At 38.4% G+C, this 18,838-nt stretch overlaps 2 protein-coding genes across 4 annotated transcripts in view; one reads left to right on the top strand and one right to left on the bottom strand.

Moving 5' to 3' along the window:
• Positions 1-1,221: 1,221 nt before the first annotated feature.
• The window catches only part of LOC146477021 (uncharacterized), a 29,920-nt gene continuing 12,303 nt past the window's right edge, over positions 1,222-18,838 (top strand). Inside the window, exons 1-3 of one of the 3 annotated variants that reach the window (XM_085114146.1) lie at positions 1,222-1,843; positions 9,058-9,209; positions 9,719-10,168. In XM_085114146.1, coding sequence (XP_084970272.1) covers positions 1,787-1,843; positions 9,058-9,209; positions 9,719-9,749 — 240 coding nt within the window. In that variant the 5' untranslated portion in view covers positions 1,222-1,786 and the 3' untranslated portion in view covers positions 9,750-10,168. Of the gene's footprint in view, positions 1,844-1,965; positions 2,877-9,057; positions 9,210-9,718; positions 10,169-18,838 lie in introns of those variants that run through there. The other 2 variants (XM_085114144.1, XM_085114145.1) reach the window with 2 other exon arrangements.
• LOC146477023 (uncharacterized) lies at positions 6,065-7,373 on the bottom strand. The gene is made up of 2 exons (XM_085113856.1): positions 7,333-7,373; positions 6,065-6,608 (listed from the first exon to the last, which is right to left on the bottom strand). The coding sequence occupies exons 1-2, from the start codon at positions 7,371-7,373 to the stop codon at positions 6,065-6,067; spliced, it is 585 nt and encodes a 194-aa protein (XP_084969982.1).

Here is an 18,838-nt window from a genome sequence, read left to right as displayed (position 1 = left end):
TTCCCTTTGTTTTATTTTGTTATAATCGCTAGAATGTGCATGTTGAAGTTATTACGAGGGTTTTTTGGAAAACATGAAAACGTCGCATTGTTTACTTGAGCTTTAATTATTACTGACGAGTGGCCTTGGCGCCAGGTAACTGTGAACGGTATTTTATGTAAAGCAGTTCTTATTTGGGTATAATTTTTGCCTAGAAATAAAATATCTTCTTTGTTCTACGTCCTTTCCGCCCAGCTTCCGGGAAACCATCACGTACTCTCAGGTACTGATCATCCCGCGTTTTCCCAACAACCAAGCTTTTCTTTGTTCGAGGCCATCTGTTGTCTTTATTGAAGTAAGTTAACTTTTGGCGCAGCACCTGACTTTCCAATGGAAACTACTAGTAAGTGTATATCTTAATCTACGTCCTCCGCTCTTTTGAGTTTCTTGTTAGATCGAAGTAGCCTGTGAACAGGCTCCCAAGTGCGGTATAGGGCGAAGACAAAAATCGAGCTCCGAGAGGGGCGATCTTTTTTTCGGCCTATACCGCACTTGGGTGCCCCCAGTTGACCCAGTTTACACCGGTTTCGCTACTTGTCGCACTGGATCCCTGTTGTTTTGCTCTGATTGGATGTTGACAGTGGATGCAGTTGTCGGCCATTTCGATTCGCGGGTTGATTTCCGGAGGATAATTGTCGGATAAAGCAGAGATGTTCTCGAATGATGATCAATGATCGAATGAGTGTTCTCGTAGTCTCAGTTTATATAACCAAAATCAGTGGTGCCACAAATTTATTCGGATCACATTAAATTCATCTTTACCATGATTTGTTGTTTTATTTTACTAAGCAATAGTTGATAACTGATGCTAATTAGTTGCTGTTAAATGCATCACAATGGACCTGCGTGTGTTTTCTAAGAGGTCAAGTATATCTTTTGTCTAAATACTTCGCCACGCACACGCTTTTTAAGATTTGTTTAAAATAACTATTTAAAAGTTGGAAAAAAAGACAACTGGCAGAAAGGCAAAACCAATACGCGGCGAACGCTCAAACATAAGTTTTAAGTACCAAGTTAAGAGTTGTTGTTGGAAATATATACAACTACCAAAAAGGTATGACGAGAAACAAAGAGCTTACCCTGCGAGCAGAGGCCCTTCCACCTATGATCTAGAAGATCGAAGGGCCTCTGCTCGCAGGGTGCAAAAAGCCTGGGCTCGAATCGAACAGTTTGCGTGGAACAGGTGGAAGTGAGACTGGCGGTAGTTTTATTGAACAAGATACATTAGATAATCTTTGGCTCGAAGAGGCGACAAAAGTCGAGATAAAACATTTTCGAGCAACTAAAACGGACAACGTGTACATTAAAGACTAAAGGTAACTTTATGGCACAAGATCTTGGCATAGTTAATCGAAGACCATCGAACATTCGGAAACCTAGTGGTTCTTGAGCCGGGTTCTTGAGTGTTTGATTGAGTTCGATTTACAAGATACACCGGGCTCAAAGATGTAACCTTCAACAAAACTTCAGCTAAATTTATTGCACAAGATACATGGTTTTATGCTAAGAAGCGAACTCGCCAACCCCGGGTAGCGGACTCGACAAGTAGCGAAACTGGCTGTTACCGTTGACCCCAGATGCCCGGTGGTCATGTTCGCGCCACCACTGGTCTGATCGCAGTGCACTTTGGGTTTAGTCAAGCAGTCCACATTTCCACTTTTCAAAATGGCGGGCAGCCGCTGCTAAATGCTCTGTCTCAGTCTCAGATGCACGGTGGATTGGCGGTCGGACTCACAATGGAGCCTGGATGCGGGGTTTGCATGGCTTCTTTTGCAGTTGTAGGAAGACAGTTTTTCCAGCCATGGTGAGTAGAATTTTGGCTTGCAATGTTGCCTCGTTATACGAGCGTTCGTTTTTTTGAAACTGGTAGCAAATTTCTGACTTGCGGACATGGCTAGCCATGACAGTTTTTTGGATATTTTGCAGGGAAACGAACTTTGGACGTCGCTTTTGAATAAACTATAACAACCTATACATCAATGGAAAGCTCAATATATGAAAAATTGGGAAACATAATTTTGGGACAGAGAATTCATACTGAACCGCAAGCGTAGCAGTGTTATTTGGAGAAAATTTCAGCGATTGGCAGCTGAATTGGAATTGATTGAGAGAAAGCCGAACTACATGTTTACCTCCTGTTGAATCCAGAGATCTTTTATGCCATCTGGTTTAATAATTGGAGACAAGCTTTTACACTCAACAACAGTTGAAAAACCTTGAGGCTTATAATCAAATTGTGTCTGGACTCATTGCTAGTGTAAAATGTCACATCGTAAACAAATTTGTTGTTGTAGCGAAACTGTAGCGAAGGTGAGACATCGCTCACCGTGCATGAATGACTCTCTGATCCTGATATTGGTTATTACAGACAGAGAAGGCACAGTTCTGTCCACTGATTGTCTAGGCTGGAGAGCCAGCCTTGCAAAATCTTGTTTGTATGTAGCTAGTGTTCTTTTTTGCTTAGAAAAGAGAGGCTGTAGTATGACCAGATGCATTGAAACAAGCAGAACAGGCAACCTGTAGCTATGCAAGGGCATAGGAACCACAGTTACTAAGCCCATCACCCCGGGGGGGGGGGGGGGTACTTGAGTTCAGTTTTGCTGGGTATGTGCCGCTGGCCTCTAAGAGCCCTTGCCCTATTATAGTCTATTTTGTGGCCAGTTATAGACCCCATCTTAGTCACTTTTTGGGGAAAATGTAATTTTCGTGATCCCAACTAAGTCACTTTCTATTTATGCATCTACTCTCATAAACGGAATGTAATGCAAGGTGATTGTTACATTTAATAAACAACAACTGTCTGAACTGTTTAACCGAGACCATTTTGAATCCCTACTTAATGGAATTTTCTTACCCCAAAAATCCAAAAATGTGCGACCCCATTTTAGTAACTCTGATTGAAAATGCAACCTCATTCTAGTCAATGCAGTCGTGTAAATGCGACCCCATCCAGCCCCCCCCCCCCCCCCCCCCGGGCCTATAACAAAGAAATGACCTGTGAGATCAAAATATAAAAATGCGAAAACACATGGTTAAAATAGGCCTTATCACAGTTTTTAACACAATTTTCACGAGTAGGCAAACAAGCTTGAAATAACAGTGTTTGTATGGAAATCTGATGTCAAATAATTTTCATAAAACATCGCTTCTGAAAAAATAACGAATTGGAAACTTTTGGCACTTGGAAAAGGATTTTAAGAAAAAAAATTGCAGGGATGTAGCTGTGCCAGAAAGCGTCCAGTTGTGTTTTGAACTTTCCATACATTTGATTGTATAACCAACCGTGAACTGCTACTAAAATAGTTTGCATGAAAAAATACAGGGAAATGTATGGCAAGTTCAAAACACAACTGGACACTTTCTGGCACTGCTACATTGTTCCAATTTTTTCTTAAAATCCTTTTCCTTATGCCAAAAGTTTTCAATTCATGAATTTTTCAGAAGCGATGTTTTATGAAAATTATTTGACATCAGATTTCCATACAAACACTGTTATTTCAAGCCTATTTCCCTACTGCTCAGAATGGCGTCGAAAACCGTGATAAGGCTTATCCATGAAATCATCATGTTAACCTGTGTACTACAAATATACAAGAAACTAAATTAGTCTGAGAAGACCGAAATAAAAGCGGCAAAATTGTGGGTTGGAGTTGTGTAGGCCTTCCAACTTGATTTTACTCCTGATAGAAAGTCTATTTCTAAAATTTTCTGTCCTGGTTCACCAAGATTTTTTCTCAATGTTTCTCTCTCTGCCTCAAAATATTTCTCTCTTTCAGCAAAGGTGGGTTTTCTTTGGCTTTTGTGTTCCCTCTCCATCTCGCTTCTCTTTGCTGCTTCTTCTCGATTTGTATATCAACCTTCTTTTTGTAGTGCAAACTAATGCAAAGTTCGCACCCAGTCAACTTTTAGTTTATTCCAGCTTCTGGCAGCCCTTCCAGAAACAAAATGCTTTTCACATGCTCAATCATGTTTTAAAATTTTATTTACAAGGTCATGGCTGCTAACCACACTCGCCTTTCTTGTATAATTTTCTGGTTTCTTTCCCTTCGTTAATTTGTAACAATCAATGACATTCTTACAATGTACAATCTGTCAAAATAAGTCACACTTGCACAGGACACGCGCATTTTGTTTACAATTTTGGCGGCAATTATAGCGGCATAGCAATGGTATATGTAGTCAATGATTTGGTCATGTGAGTGAAAATGATCTGTTGAGGGTTGTATATGGTGTATGCAATGAGCAGTGGAGCTATGCTATTGGTGGGAGCATGGTAAAGTAGACAACAAGAATAAATTAGTCAAGTGAAAAGCATTCATTGATTCTTTGGATATTAAGAGTGTTGATTTGGAAGATGAATTTTTGTGCTAACCTTTTGTGGCTTTTATTGATACCATGATGTAGAAAAATGAAATTGACTGTCATGCTTTGTAAGAATGGTAAATGTAGACTGACTAGTTTGGATGCATCTTTGTTATTTCTTTCAACATCTCAAAGATGTTCACAAAATCAGTTGCCTAGTCTCCCTCTTGTCTCATCAATGTATAATCTTTTGCATGAAGTGCATTTTATGCAATGGATAACATTAGCAGAGGTTCATGTAAATTGATCAGTTATTTTAATAGATTTGCTTGGGTCCTAAAATTTTGTCAAGGTTGTGAATGAAAGGTCAATTTTTGCATTGTGCATGTGTGCATTTAAAACCATCACATACAACATGGACCAGTGCTTGATTCACTCTGATAAAGTGCTCTGATAAAACGCTGATAACTCTTTAAATTTCAGAATGTGACTCTCTTTACAGCGGCCAAATTATCTTATTAACTTTGTTGATAAAACCAAAACATCAGTGTATGTTCAAATTTATCAGGAATTGAAAGTGGCTGCTGAAGCTAAATAACAGTGTACCTTGTCAATTGTAGAGGATTGGTCAACAAAATGGTGTGAGGCTTTTCTGATGTTCTTATTGGTTACTTAAGTATCAAAGTGTATACTCTGAGACCTTAAAAGTTGCAAGATGCATTACATAAAAGGGTGTCATGGGAGAAAAATTAAAATTTTTAAATTCCATGACACTGTTATGCTTGTTGCTTTTAGGGGAATGTTTTGTTTTGTTTCATAAAAAAATCTGTCAAATTAGGCAAATTAAGGAGGTTCATAAAGATTTTTGATTGTTATTGTGTTTGTGAAATAATTAAAGGTTACAAAAGAAATCATTTTATTTGGTTATTTTCAAACACATTTTGTTAGGAATTTCAGCAACAAAATGTTTGCTTCAATCGAGGGTGGGAGGGACAGGGATAGTAGATCTTCCTCTTCCCTACTTTTTGGGGATTTTTTTCTCTCTTCCCTTAAATTAAAATTTCATCACCTGACTGGCAGTCTTAAAGTCTACCTGATTTAATGATAATAAGCGCTACAGAAAGAAAATGAACAAATTATACTTATCTATTATATACGGTACTTAGTATTTGGGTCCAATAAGCTAAGAAATTCACTTCGGAAAAGCCTGAATGGCATCTATAGGTTGTAATCTTTTGAAAACAACATACATATCTATGGGAAATTTGTTGCAATCTTTGAGTAGTGGGAAGTATTGAAGCAAAACATTGGTAGAATGTCATTTTAAAAAATGATATGGTTGGTTGCAAAGTGAAACATTATTTTTGGATTGCCTCACCAGAAATTTGTTGCAATGATATTCATGGTTAGTACAATCTTGAAAAGGTCTTGAATTTTAGTAGTCGTCTTGAAAAGTCCTTGAATTCGGTTCAGGTCCTTGAAAAGTACTTGATTTCTTTATTAGGTCTTAAAAAGTCCTTGAAATCTCGTAATTTGTTTATTCCATATCACTTTTCTGAAAAATTAAATAATAATAATAATAATAATAATAATAATAATAATAATAATAATAATATAATAATAAAAGTCTTTATTTCCTCACAAGATAAAAAATACATATCTCATGTCACAATATTTGAGTAAAAAGTATGTTACATCTAAGTTATTTACCATTAAAATACGCTCACATAGCTAAATTGTATTTAAAAATTAGGCGATTAACGTAAGAGTTCTTGAATCTATCTGTATTAACTTTCGGATACTGACTTGTTTCATTCATTAAATTGTAAGTTGATACTTTCTTCTTGGGTAATAGTCCCCTAGAAGGGTGTTGGTCTATGACAGATACCTTACTAAATACTTTTCTATCCTGCTTTTCTAGAAGGTTCTTGATAGAAAAAGATTTAGATGTATATTTACGTTTGTAACATCTATCTAGAAAACACTGCATAGCTGTCAGCTCCGCCTCAGAAGCTCCATATATCGGCAACCCATAAGTGAAGCTAGGAAGCACAATACTTGAAAACAAGTGATCTAACTCCGCCTGAGAATAACCTTCCTTACGTAAGGATCTTAATATAAACAAGCACCTACTCGCCTTAATCAATTTTACATGCACATGACAATCAAATCGACAATCATCCTGTAATATTAATCCAAGGACAGAAAGTTGACAAGTTTGTGGAATGCCGAAAACTGGCGTAAACACATTTATACAGCTTTTCTTTCTAATTTAAACATTTATCATTGCTTTTGCCGGGTAAATTTGTGCATTGACGACTAATAACGGGCGATAACAACGAGACAAATGGTCGGTATAACACATGTAAGTTACATAAAGCGAACTTTGATCTATGCCTCAATTTCATGTATGTCTCGCCAGGTCATGTGGGGTTTGTCCACCACATGCATTTGTTTTCTGGGGTTATGTGGTCGGCCGTGTGTAGTGTTTTTTTTAAGCGAGGTATTTTTGATTTTCCCTTTGTTTGCAATTTAAATGAGCGATTGGCAAATGTGTATTTAATCGTAAATGGTTAACTGGTGCAAAGTTAAGCTGGGTGATAGGATTCAAAAGCGACAAACACAAGACCATGTGTTGTGTTTGTAATTAAGAGACCAACATAGAAAGTATGGAAGAAAGTGCCTTGAAGTCTTACATGAAAGGGGAGAAACACAAAAAGAAATGCTGGAACTGGATATAGACTCACTTGTGAAGTCAACAGATGATTTGAGTGTCAAAGCTGAAGAAACTGGGCAGCAGGCTCTTGCCCATAAGTCCAATGCTCTTTAATAGAAAAGCAGCCAAAGATAAGACTCTTCAACTGCAAGAAGTTGAGGACAAACTAAATGGAAAGTTGGAAGCTCTAAAAGGCTGCTGAAACATAAAAATTTATCATTTTTGTTGAACAATATTGTATTGCTGTATCTGCATTTCAAAATTTATTTCTGTACCTCAGATGTAAGTGCAAGTTAAATAGCCAGTGGTTGATCATTTTACAGAATTTCATTACAGAGACTAACTTCATCAACCAAGGTTGAACTATTTGAAAACCGGAAATAAGTTATGACTGAATTGAGTGTTTTAGGTGTAAAAAGGGGACGAAAATGTTGATATATACTGAATAAACATTGGTCCTTGAAAACTAGTTTTCCCCTTGAAAAGTCCTTGAATTTTGTTTGTCTGAAGGTGTACGAACCATACTTTGGTCTCTTACAAAGTTCAATTGTTCTTTGGACTGTGATTCAACACTCCTCCCCCACAAATAATAAAAAACAAATAATGGTGCCCTACCCAGAGGTAGGGTAACATGGTAACTGGACTGAGCTGGAAAACACAAAGAATTGTTATTTACTATTTGAATTGAGAATAGATACTTTGCAAAAGAATTAGGACAAAAAGCTTTTTTAGTTTTGAAGATAAAGGGATAAAACTACTTGAATTTTATTATTAAGCAGCTGTCATGTAGTGTTATGCGCCACTTCTGGTAATTTACCATTTTTTCTTCATGATGGTCACCCACCCAGACCACCAGGTGTTGCTAGGTCAAAAAGTGGCGATCTGGCTCCAGTTGTTCAAAGGCTGGATAACTTTACTCTGTGGATAAGTCACTATCCGACAGTTTCAATCTGTGCAAAGATTTCAGTATTTGCTCTTGTACAAGCAAATATGCACATTCTAACCACAGTTAAGTTTGGGAGTGTACGAAAAGCTTGGAGAACGTTTAACGTGAAGTATATTTTAGACCCTAAATAGTGTCTTATCCAGCGGATAAAGTTATCAGGCCTTTGAACAACTGGGGCCTGGTGGTTGCAAGTTAAGTCCATGTCAAGCAGAGAGGAAACCCTCTTTTTTTTCCTTTTTGAAAGCAAAGTGCTCAAAATGTTCCAAACAATGGAGAAAAATTAATAATAGATTTAAAATGATGGCGAATTCAATGTTGATGCAAAGCAAGCTAGGTGGTGAAGTGGGTTTTCTCACTGTAAATTTCGGATACATGTGAAAAATCGCTTGTAAACTCGGTGACTTCTGGAGGTACAAGTGGATTTTCTGAAATCCTCAGGAAATTGTGGTGAAGCCAAAAGCGGTTATTTGTCCGCTTCATCACCAAATACAGTGTAAGCCAAATACATGGAGAGATCGATGACAGTGCAAAGTTTTTTCTACTTGTATGTTTATGGCTGCAGTTCTGAAGTGAATTTTCCATATAAAGTTTATAAAAGAACATCAGGTACTTGGTGTCAGCATTCTGATATGAAAAAAACCTTTTCTGGTGAGAATAGGGGCGGTTAAACCTGTTCTCAGGTTAGGGACTGAGACTATTCAATTGATTGTGCCAAGAAAGAGAAAAATGTTGGAAAACCTGAGAAGCATATGTAGTGGGGCAAAAATTTGGCCACTCAGTAAGCCTTTATGACTTTCTTGATAACAAGTAACCATTGACAACTTTCTGTCACTACTAATTGAAATTCACCACCTTTTATCATAATGAAGGAAAGGTGGATGTGGTTGTAATTAAATTTGAGAGAACACAAAAAATTCCTTATCCATTTTCCATCAACAAAGAAGCCAAAACTGCGAAAATCTGCGGGAATCATAAAAAGAGCACAGTAATTGGCTCCAACAGATTGTATATTCCATTGTGGAAATTACATTCTTTTACCCATTATAACCTACAGGAAACTCTAGAGGTCATTGAAGATCAAGCTCTTGCAAGTGCAGATCCTAAGAAATTGTTGCCAAACAATTTGGAGAAATCAGGAAGCAAGAAAACTGAAGAAGAGAATATTAATGTGGAACCCCAGGAGAAGTGGAGTCCCCAAGATCTCAGGTATAATGACGTGCAGTTGTCATTGCCTTGTTGACTGGCTCCTGTAAAGAGAGCTTACTGAAAACCAGGAATCCAGCATCCAGAAATCAAACAGACTTCTCATCTCAGTTTCACATCATTTTTTTTCTAGTTGTTTTTTCTTGCTAAGTTGGAGGATAATAGTTTAAAGTGAATGTTTCTGCAAATGATCAAACACTTTACAGTGGTCACTGTGTTGCAGAAATATATCCCTAGATATTGATAGTATGATAAATTTGGTGCCAAAATATTTTTTTATATAGTTGCATTCCATTTTGATTAGCATGATCTTGCATGAAACACGTAATTCAGTAACTGAAGTAAAGTAGTTTGGCTATGGCATAATGAAATGAAAGTACAATGTTTCTTTTCTTTCTTTTATTCTTTTTGTGTGTAACTTGTCACATTTTGATTGGCTTGTGGGTAGGGATTCTCGTACGTTCAGAAGAGCCAGGGCTGAGAGATGTGTATGTGTGGTGGCATTTTGATAGGTACAAAGCATCAATGGGAGATTTGTTGTAAATGACAAGTACCAGCGGAATGGTTGTCAGCTGTTGATCCAGAAAATTACTGTTTGATATCTGTGTTTCATTGGCATCTCAAGTGGTTGAACTGAAAACATCATTAGGGAGCTTAAGCAACCACAACGACTGGGAGGACGACGACGGCAAGTAAATGCGGAGGGACTGGAACGAGAACGTCGTTTTAGGCGGGAAAAAGAAACTTAAGCAGTGAAGTTTTCAAGGACGACGACGTTTGAAACCTTCGTTCAGTTTCCCTTCTTTACAAGAAATGACATTGTTTAGAGACTTAGGCTTCTGATCTTAAATCGGTAAGGTTCAACAATAAGAACCTCCCGGCACATTACAATATTGTGTTCATTACTCCACACAAAGTTTGGACTCCTACCAAAGTAAATAAAAAATGTTTGTTTTGATTGAGTCTAGCAGAAAGTCATGTGAGGTTTGCTAGAAATAAATTACTCCACTTTTTAAAACCTTATTCATATATTTGGCTGTAAAAGCATATGAAATTTTGCTGTCAAATTTACCGCTTAATATGAAGATCGAACACAAATTACTCAATTTCAGGGATATCTTCATTTGTACATGCTGAAATTTCATCTGCGAGTTCTTTGCTAAACGTGTAGCGCCTGAATTGCATTTAAACACCAAAAAAATAAGTTGTACGAAGATTATTTGACATTTGAAACTTCTGGGATGTCACTGATTTTGTGCCATGTTTGTCTGATTTTCAGAATGATACAGGTTTATTTATTTTTGTCTATTTGATTTAATGTAAGCTTAGTTTTATTTGGCAAGTTAAATGACAACAACAGACATCGAGTAGTTCTAGCAATGGGCGGTCTCACGCTGTCCCCCTTGAAATCAAGTTTTAAAAGACGTTTTAGTTGTACAATGGTCTTAAATCATTTCAATAGTTCGTAAACCAATTTGCAAAACTCGAGAGCCTTAACCCTAGGTACTAGAGAGATTTAGCTTTGCGTTTACGGCTAACGCCAAACGTCAAGCCGCTGTTTGTTCTAAAATGCATAAACTTGTGTTTCTCGTACTCACTTCTCTCTTCTTTGTGTTTGCTCGAAAGCTGTCGCCTACTGGGTGGAGATGAACTTAAACCAAAAACAGCTTCATTGTTTTTCATCAAAGAGAAAATTTCAGCCTGGCGTTTGATGTTTGCCGTAAGCGCGATGCTAAAATCTCTTACTGTAAACAAACAATCTGATAAAATCACTCGCCGCTTAAAAGGTTAATCTGCAAGTTACTTCCGACAATTTTCAATTTGCAATCAAACATTTAAGTGTATAGTATAACCATCTAAATATCTTCATTCAAGAAAAGTGACAATCAGTACTCTTCCATCAAATAACTTGAAAATAAATTTATGCAGCTTTCTCCCCCTGGCTCGAGTCACTTGTCATCTGTGTGAAGGAAAAGCAATGATTCAAATAAATTGGTTCTCTTCATCAAACCGAACAAAGGAGCTTGAAACAAACGCACAAGAGAATTAAAACTCCAATCAGTTATAAACTGTGACAAATGATAGTAAATTCGTACCTTTTAGTGAGGTGTAAACTCTTCAATTCACGACGACGTGAAACTACTACTTCTGACGTCGTCGACGTGATCAGGACGACGACCTACTTAGGCCACACCTGCGCAGTAACGCTCACCCTACTTCCGGTCGTCGTCCTCCCGGTCGTCGTGGTGGTTGCTTAAGCTCCCTATTGTATGTGTGGTGAACATGGCACAGCATTTCATCACCTGAAAATGGGAAATTTTCTTCTGCATGATAGAGTTAAATAACAAATAATGTTTTACAAGTAATCTGAAGCAACTCAAACAATTTTTGAATATTTTGGGGCAGTATTATTTACAGAGAAAACTATCAAAAAAAGTTTTTGAATAACAACATTTAGTAATAAAAAATATCTGAACACAAATGGCTTTTACATTCAAAGTGGCCATACTAAATTTCACTAAATTAATTACTGACTGTGTACAATAGAAATAAATCTAAGGAGTGCTTTCTGATCGACAGTGAGTTCACACCCAGCAATTGAATTTGGTGTGGTAAAGTTCAAAACAGGGAAAATAGCAAAGTCCTGGATTGCTTGGACAGGTCGGACACTGGTAGCAACTGTCCTTGCATACTCCCTTCTTTTAGCACACTCTGCATCTCTTCTGAGGCTTTCATTTAGAGGCTGTTTCTGGAACCTTGCAACAGAGTGATGTTCAGTAAGCCTTATGATATGCTCCTCTCTGGGGATCTCCATGTCGGTACCATTTCCATTTCCAAACAGAAGGGCTGCAATCACCTCACATTGAAATCCCAGGAATGGTTTTTGACCGCCATCTTTTTGATTAACAATGAAGCTGTTGAGCATTCAAAGCTGCATAAAGTGATGGCCACCTTCTTGTACCACTTCAGGGTTTTGCAACGTATCTTGTAGGGTTTAGCAGTTGGTCAGTGTGGTCAACCCCACCCATGTACTTGTTGTAGTCAGCAACACAGGTTGGCTTTGTCTGGCACTGATTTCGGTGTCTCCTGTCTGGCCGGTGCACCATTGAATCATCATGGACGGTACTGAGCATGTACACATCCTTTTTATCTTTGAACTTTATTGCCAATAGCTCATCAGAGCGACAAGCTATTTGCTCATCTTTTCTCAATTTTATGTTCTGCACTTGCTCCGGAAACCCGTTCCTGTTGCTTCTTATTGTCCCACAAGCTAAAGTGCCATGGCGATGAAGGTACTTGTACAGCGGCAAGGTTGTATACTAGTTATCAGTGTGTACAAATGATAACCTTTATGCAGCAGTGGTTGCATGAGGTTGACAACAACTCTCTCAGAAAGAGAAAGCCCTTGTGCTGCGGGGGCTACGTTTTCCTTACCCGTATAAATCTTGAAAGGTGTAGCCACTATCTTCACACAACATAAATGATTTCACACCAAATCTAGCTCTCTTTAGGGGGATGTATTGCTTGAAACTTAATCTGCCCTTCCACAATAACAGGGACTCATCAGTTATTGAAATGTTACAGGTTGGTACATAGACTTCCTGAAACTTCTCAAAGAGGTGATCCAATAAAGGTCGTAGCTTGAACAGTTTATCAGGAGATGGATCATTAGGTTCAGGCTTCTGAGAGTTGTCACTGAAATGAAGAAATTTCAGAAGCAGCTGGAAACGATTTCTACTCATGATAGCACTGAAAATGGGGGTACAGAACAAAGGGTGCTTGGACCAATACATGTGTATAGCCGGCTTGTGAATAACCCCCCCAAAAAAACAAACCCAGAAATTGTTTCATTTCTTTTTTGTCTGGTGGAGACCAGTCATTTGCATGCGATCTTCTTTTAACATTTCCCTCAGCTATAAACTCATCTGCATGCATCAAACTTCTTCTTCAGGCTTGTAATGTTTTGATGAATGAAGTTAAGATCGCGAAACTTTAGGGTAGCATCAGATGTTGCTGGAACAACAAGGCTATCATTTAGACTGTTGTCAAACTGTTGCTCAGCAAAAGATGGAACTGAGCAAAAATGACAAGTTGGGCCAGATTCGAAGTTCGCATCCAGGCATTTTAAATCGAAATGCGATTTGCATATCTAACACTTGGCACTAACACTTGGCACTTTTTGGTGGGCCTTTGTTTGTTAACGACGTTATTTTCGGACTTTCCAGCACGTGGTCCTGGCATGTATACACTATCGTGAGGGATACACCAAGTAACTGTGGTGGTCCACTGACCTGGAAAGCTTAAATCCAAGATGGCGGTCATCGAGTGAACTTTAATCGTAATTTACCCTCTTCCTGTTTTGCTGTGCAGTATAATTCTTTAATTTAGATGATTTAATTAAGATTAACATATTTGCAATTAATAAAAATTGTATTTGTTGCGAAAAAGGTAAGGAGAAAACTTTGTTTTCTACCGAATATTTCTGGAGTCGAAATGACTCCCTCCGTAACCTCAGTGGAGTCATCTGAACAATTTTGGCGTAAAATACGGCAAATTTGGCGTATTTGCGAAGCCTGCATGGCTCCCTCGCCAACATATTTTTAAAACTTCTTTAACTCGTTTTACAACCTCACCCAACACAAATGTCACACTATGGCAGAAAGTAACACGCAAACAGAAAAGCCGGGATTTTGCATTTGGTGTGCCGACGATTTGACATCTGCCTTTGAAATCCTGACGTACTCAGTACGTCGCACAGGCATATGGAGTGTACGACACATGACGTACTCAGTATATCATATAGGTAGTGAAGGGGTTAAATAATAGAGCAAAGTATTTTAATCCAAAAGTCTGAAATTTGTTGAACAATTTTAACGACACATATAATCGATTTACTTATATCAAAATAATAACCCCCTAATGATTAACTTTTCCATCTTGGCTTCACTAGAATAATTAGTGTTAGTTACTACAGTAAGAATCACGTAATTTCAACTCTTTCATTACAGTGGTCAATTCGGAAAAGGTGACTCTTGTTACCTGGCCAAATGTGAGAGACTAAAAAATTGTGCGACGTATTATTTTTTATTGAGGAAACCAACTCAGGGTAATTGGGAAGGTAATATAATGATTGTTTCACCTCTACTTAAACAAATATAAAACCAACAATTTGATGAAATATATACCTTAGTCAACGACATCCAATGATAATGGTAATTTGAACATAGTCCAAGTTATCTAAACTGTGTAAAAATCTTAACAAAACTAGCATTATATCTACTGATTTTGGACAAAAACATATCAGTTAATTTTTAATGTCATGAAGAGAATGTTAAATTTTTTGGTTATTTTCTTCCTTGAAATGTGCTCTTTCTGTATTGTTACCTCGCTTTAAAAATACTCTTTAAATTTGTTTTTTTTTGTTCTTGTTGTTATTACACTGCCCACAATTTCTCTCTAGTGGTTGCACTGATGAAGCAAAGTATCGAAAGGAATCATCGTTTCGGGGGGAATGGAACATTGTTGGCCCGAGGAGTGTCAGCTGGCTATCACTTTTTATATTCTTTGGCATCGCATGCCCGTATGTTGTTGGAGTGACATAATATGATCCAATGTTCAATTTTGTATCAATTCCTATTATAGGGGGCATCTTACCCTCTGAAGAGTAGAATCGAACAACACCATTTAGTTGACAATTGGAGCCTTACACATATGCCGGATTGGGAGTGAGCTGTACCTACAGTACCTCACAAATGGCACTTCATCCTGCTGGGTTTTTTCTGACACGGCATATACCGGTACTTCATCTTTTTTTTCTTGAGACTGGATGTTTTGTAGTTTAAATTTTAAACTTGCTTGAGGTTCCTCTGCAATTTATCAAGGCTCTGAAAGTTGATGATGCCACCAGCGTCAGTGAAAGCTTGGTCATAAACTGTTGCCATGTACAACCTGGATTTGATGTCATTTTGCAGATTTAGGAGGAGGCTTGGCTTTGTTCTGAGAAACTCCTTTGCCCCTTGCTTGGCATTGTAGTGCCATTCAGATGTTATTTTGTGTTCTTTGTCATCAAATTGGTACTCGAGTAGTAGTAGAAGTAGTAGTAGTAGTAGTAGCATTTATTTATACATGATAGAAATTACAGCAGAGCTGATGTGGTCATTGTTGTTTTCATTGTGCAATTTGACAGCCCTTCTTTTAAAGTTGTAGTGTTTCTGATCTACCCAGTAAGTCTTTAAACCCTTGCAATTTTTCCTGGTACTGCCAATGGAAGTGTAGGCTTCTTGGCCAAACACCTGGCAGTGCTCTCACTATTGATCAAGAAGTATCCTAAGTTCCAGTGTTGCCATACTTTCCCAGGTCATCAGCTTCCAATCATTTGGTCCTGTCAGTTCTTGTATGTCAATGATAAACAATGCATTTAGCTTGCATTTCTTGGTTGTCATTGATATGTCTGATCAGCTGTGATCATATAAACATGTGCCAAGGAAACAATATCCTTGAGTTCCAAGCCTTCTGTTGGTACAATTACGAGGTCAATATTGCCATTGAAATATTTTGCTCAATCAATATGGTCATCTGAAAGATCATGTTCATTGTAATCACTCTCCTCATTGTTAGCAGGGTTCTCAATAGAGGTTTGAACAGCAGTTGCTGAGCTATTTTCAGCCGTAACATTGAAGTACATGGCTGTAGCTTGGGGTCTATGGGCCTACTGAGCAAGGCGCTTTTACAGCTGTAACACTTACTAGTTACAACCTTGACAGTTCTTACGGGTTACGGGTTCAACTGAGAACCCTGGTTAGAGGACAACAATGGTAAAACAACTTCATCTTGAGGGTTTGCATTCTTCATTGGGGTCACTATCCGATGTCAACATGCAGTCTTCGTCGCAATGAGATGGAGACACTTAAAATGAAATGTGTTCAGAAGTGAAGTTTTCAATATGGGTTAAACTGGTTAGCAAACGAAGCGACTAACTCAGTTCATCATTGGTACCAGGCCTTGTAAAGCACCAAAATTCAATTAAAATTAGTGTTATTTTGGCACTCTTTACAGTCCACATTTTGTGTTACTTTTGAAAGAATACCATTTTTGTAAGAACTGAGTACAACCTCTCAACTGAATATCTGATGATCTGTCTAGTGTCCCCAGTGCTGGCCTTAGTGCATTGTAAATTTGAGATTGTTCTCAAGTGCAAACATGCCCATTCTTGTACCCAGAATCCTCAGGCTCTTTGACAAGCGGTTGGTCGCCAGGAGAGACTCTGGGGACTTCTAAGAAATTTTTTTGGAATGGCTGCCTCATAACAGCTTGCCTTGTTTTACCACAGAATTCCACCCAGTTAGAGAAGAGTTCCCATTACTGTGTTGCTCTCATTGTGTGTGTGTGCATGGTGATGCAAGCTTCATAAGAGCACTCTTCTGCCCTTCAGATGCATTTACACCCCCTTGTCCAAAGCCTTTCAGTGAAAAAATGGTGTCATTGTTTCATGGGTCAGAACAGACATGCAAACAGTTGTGTCACTTCATTATAACATGAAGAAAAACCGTGACAAACTTCTAAAGTTTTGGACCTTTCTTTGCAAGGAATGTAAGGGTAAATGTTTGCATCAATATCGCTCTGGAGAAGCCTTAGCCCAGGGAAATGATCAACACCAAGCAAGTATATGAACAGAGTTAGCTGTCTTTATTGCAAGAAAATCAATCCCAAAATGGCCTTGCAGGGCAAAAGTTATGGAGGTCAGCAGAAAAAGTACATAAATTAATAGGGACAAAATTTGCAAGAGTTCCAAGGGAGTCTTCGCAAGCTGCCATACTGCCATGCTGTGGCAAGTTTTCCGGGCAGTTTACATGATGCAAGGGTGCTACGAAATACTAGTGAACAAGGGGACATACTGCAAGCACCAAAGATAACTATTGATGGTCAGGAAATCCATCCATACCTTGTAGGAGATAGTGCCTATCCCCAAGAACCCTGGCTCATAAAACCATACCCAGAGGGAACAAATGACCTGGATGAAATTTCATTTAACAAAGAGTTAAGCAAACCACGAGTCACAGTGGAACGTTAGTTTGGGATGTTAAAAGGTCGCTGGAGGGTGCTACAGAAATGCCTAGACAGTTCTCTGAGCTTTACTGTTAAGACAACTGTTGCCTGTGTTCTTCATAATTTTTGTCTGGAGGATAATGACGACTGGGATAGTGATAACAATGATGACTCTGAGGATGGGGGTGTTTTACACGATGCGGATGAAATACGGGACCTGTTAAAGGATCTTGTCTGTGGAAATGTTTGATTACATAATGATAACAAAAATGAAGCACTTTTTGCTTATGAATTTGTCAGTGACACAGAGACAGCACGTATTAATGAAAAGGGGATGATTTCCCGTTGCGGTACAAAATGTAAATCCAATAGCCTAGATGCATATGTTTTACTCTGTTACTATATCATCTTACACCATAAAGCAAACATTCATTTGTATTGCAATGTTAACATCATTATGTGCATTAAAATAGAAATCATTTATGAAATAACATAGAAAATAAAAGAGAGGAATGCAAAATTAAAGCACTGAGATTCATACTATTAAAGTTAAATGGTAGCAAAACATTTTGTTGCAAGTCCGCGATCAAAACGGCATCAGGATACATGTCCTCATTTTTACTGTCCACATTTCTTTTCCATGTAGTGGTTAAACAATCCAAGCAGTTGTGTCATCAATTGCATTTGCTGTCTTTTGGCAGCTTCCATTCGCTCCATAACTTTGGCCATTTGATCCTCTTCGGTGGCCAGCCTTTTAATGACCTCACTCATACCCTCTTTGTCATCACTTACCACGCTTGTAGAATGGCGCCTGTTACTTTTGGTTTGTTTCTTTCTCTCACTGCGGCTGGCTCGGCCATGGCTGATAGTCGGTGTGTCAGATGTCTCCTTCCTAGAGCTACTAGAGCCACTGGTTGACAATGGAGTTTGACTTCTTTCTGTTGGCATTGAACAATTGCTGTCAGTCAAGCCTGTCTGCTCGACGTTGCTAAAATTCATACTTTCTCTGCATCCAAGGATAGAATCTACAAAATCGTAGTGCAGGCTTTTTCGGATGTTTCCTCTGCTTTGCCTGCAATTCCAGTCCTTTCGCTCACGGTACAGCCTCTTCAGATGTTTCAATTTACGTAGGCGTTGGCCAACAGTTTTTTTAGACCCCTTTTTTCATTCACTATCCTGGTGATTTCTTCCCCCGCTTTCCCTTATTGTGTGCTTTCACCCCTCTTGAGGTGGTCAGCCCTAACTTGTAGAAGATATTTCTCATCCTCAAAACTCCAGTGCTGTCTTGTTTTTGGTGTGTGCTGCTTTTCCTTCAATTTACTCGAATGACCTTTCGCTGCCGATTCTGTGCTAGTTTCCTAGTAGGATTCTTTGTGTACATGCTGCAGGCGCTTGATTAGGTGCTGCTGGTGCTCCAGTAGCTGGCACGGGAAAGTATGGCGAGGGTATCAAGTTTTGAGAATATAAAATATGAACTAGAAGTACATGATGACAATTCGAAAGCCTGTCAAGATAACTAAGTTAGGACTTGTTATCAACCCAGATTCCCCCTACTTGGGTGCCTCACCAGATGCTACGATAATTGA

The sequence above is a fragment of the Pavona decussata genome, unplaced genomic scaffold (assembly GCF_977016875.1).
Source record: "Pavona decussata unplaced genomic scaffold, jaPavDecu1.1 SCAFFOLD_72, whole genome shotgun sequence".
In the NCBI taxonomy this organism is placed as follows: domain Eukaryota; kingdom Metazoa; phylum Cnidaria; class Anthozoa; order Scleractinia; family Agariciidae; genus Pavona; species Pavona decussata.
This window is presented reverse-complemented; position numbering and strand designations above follow the sequence as displayed.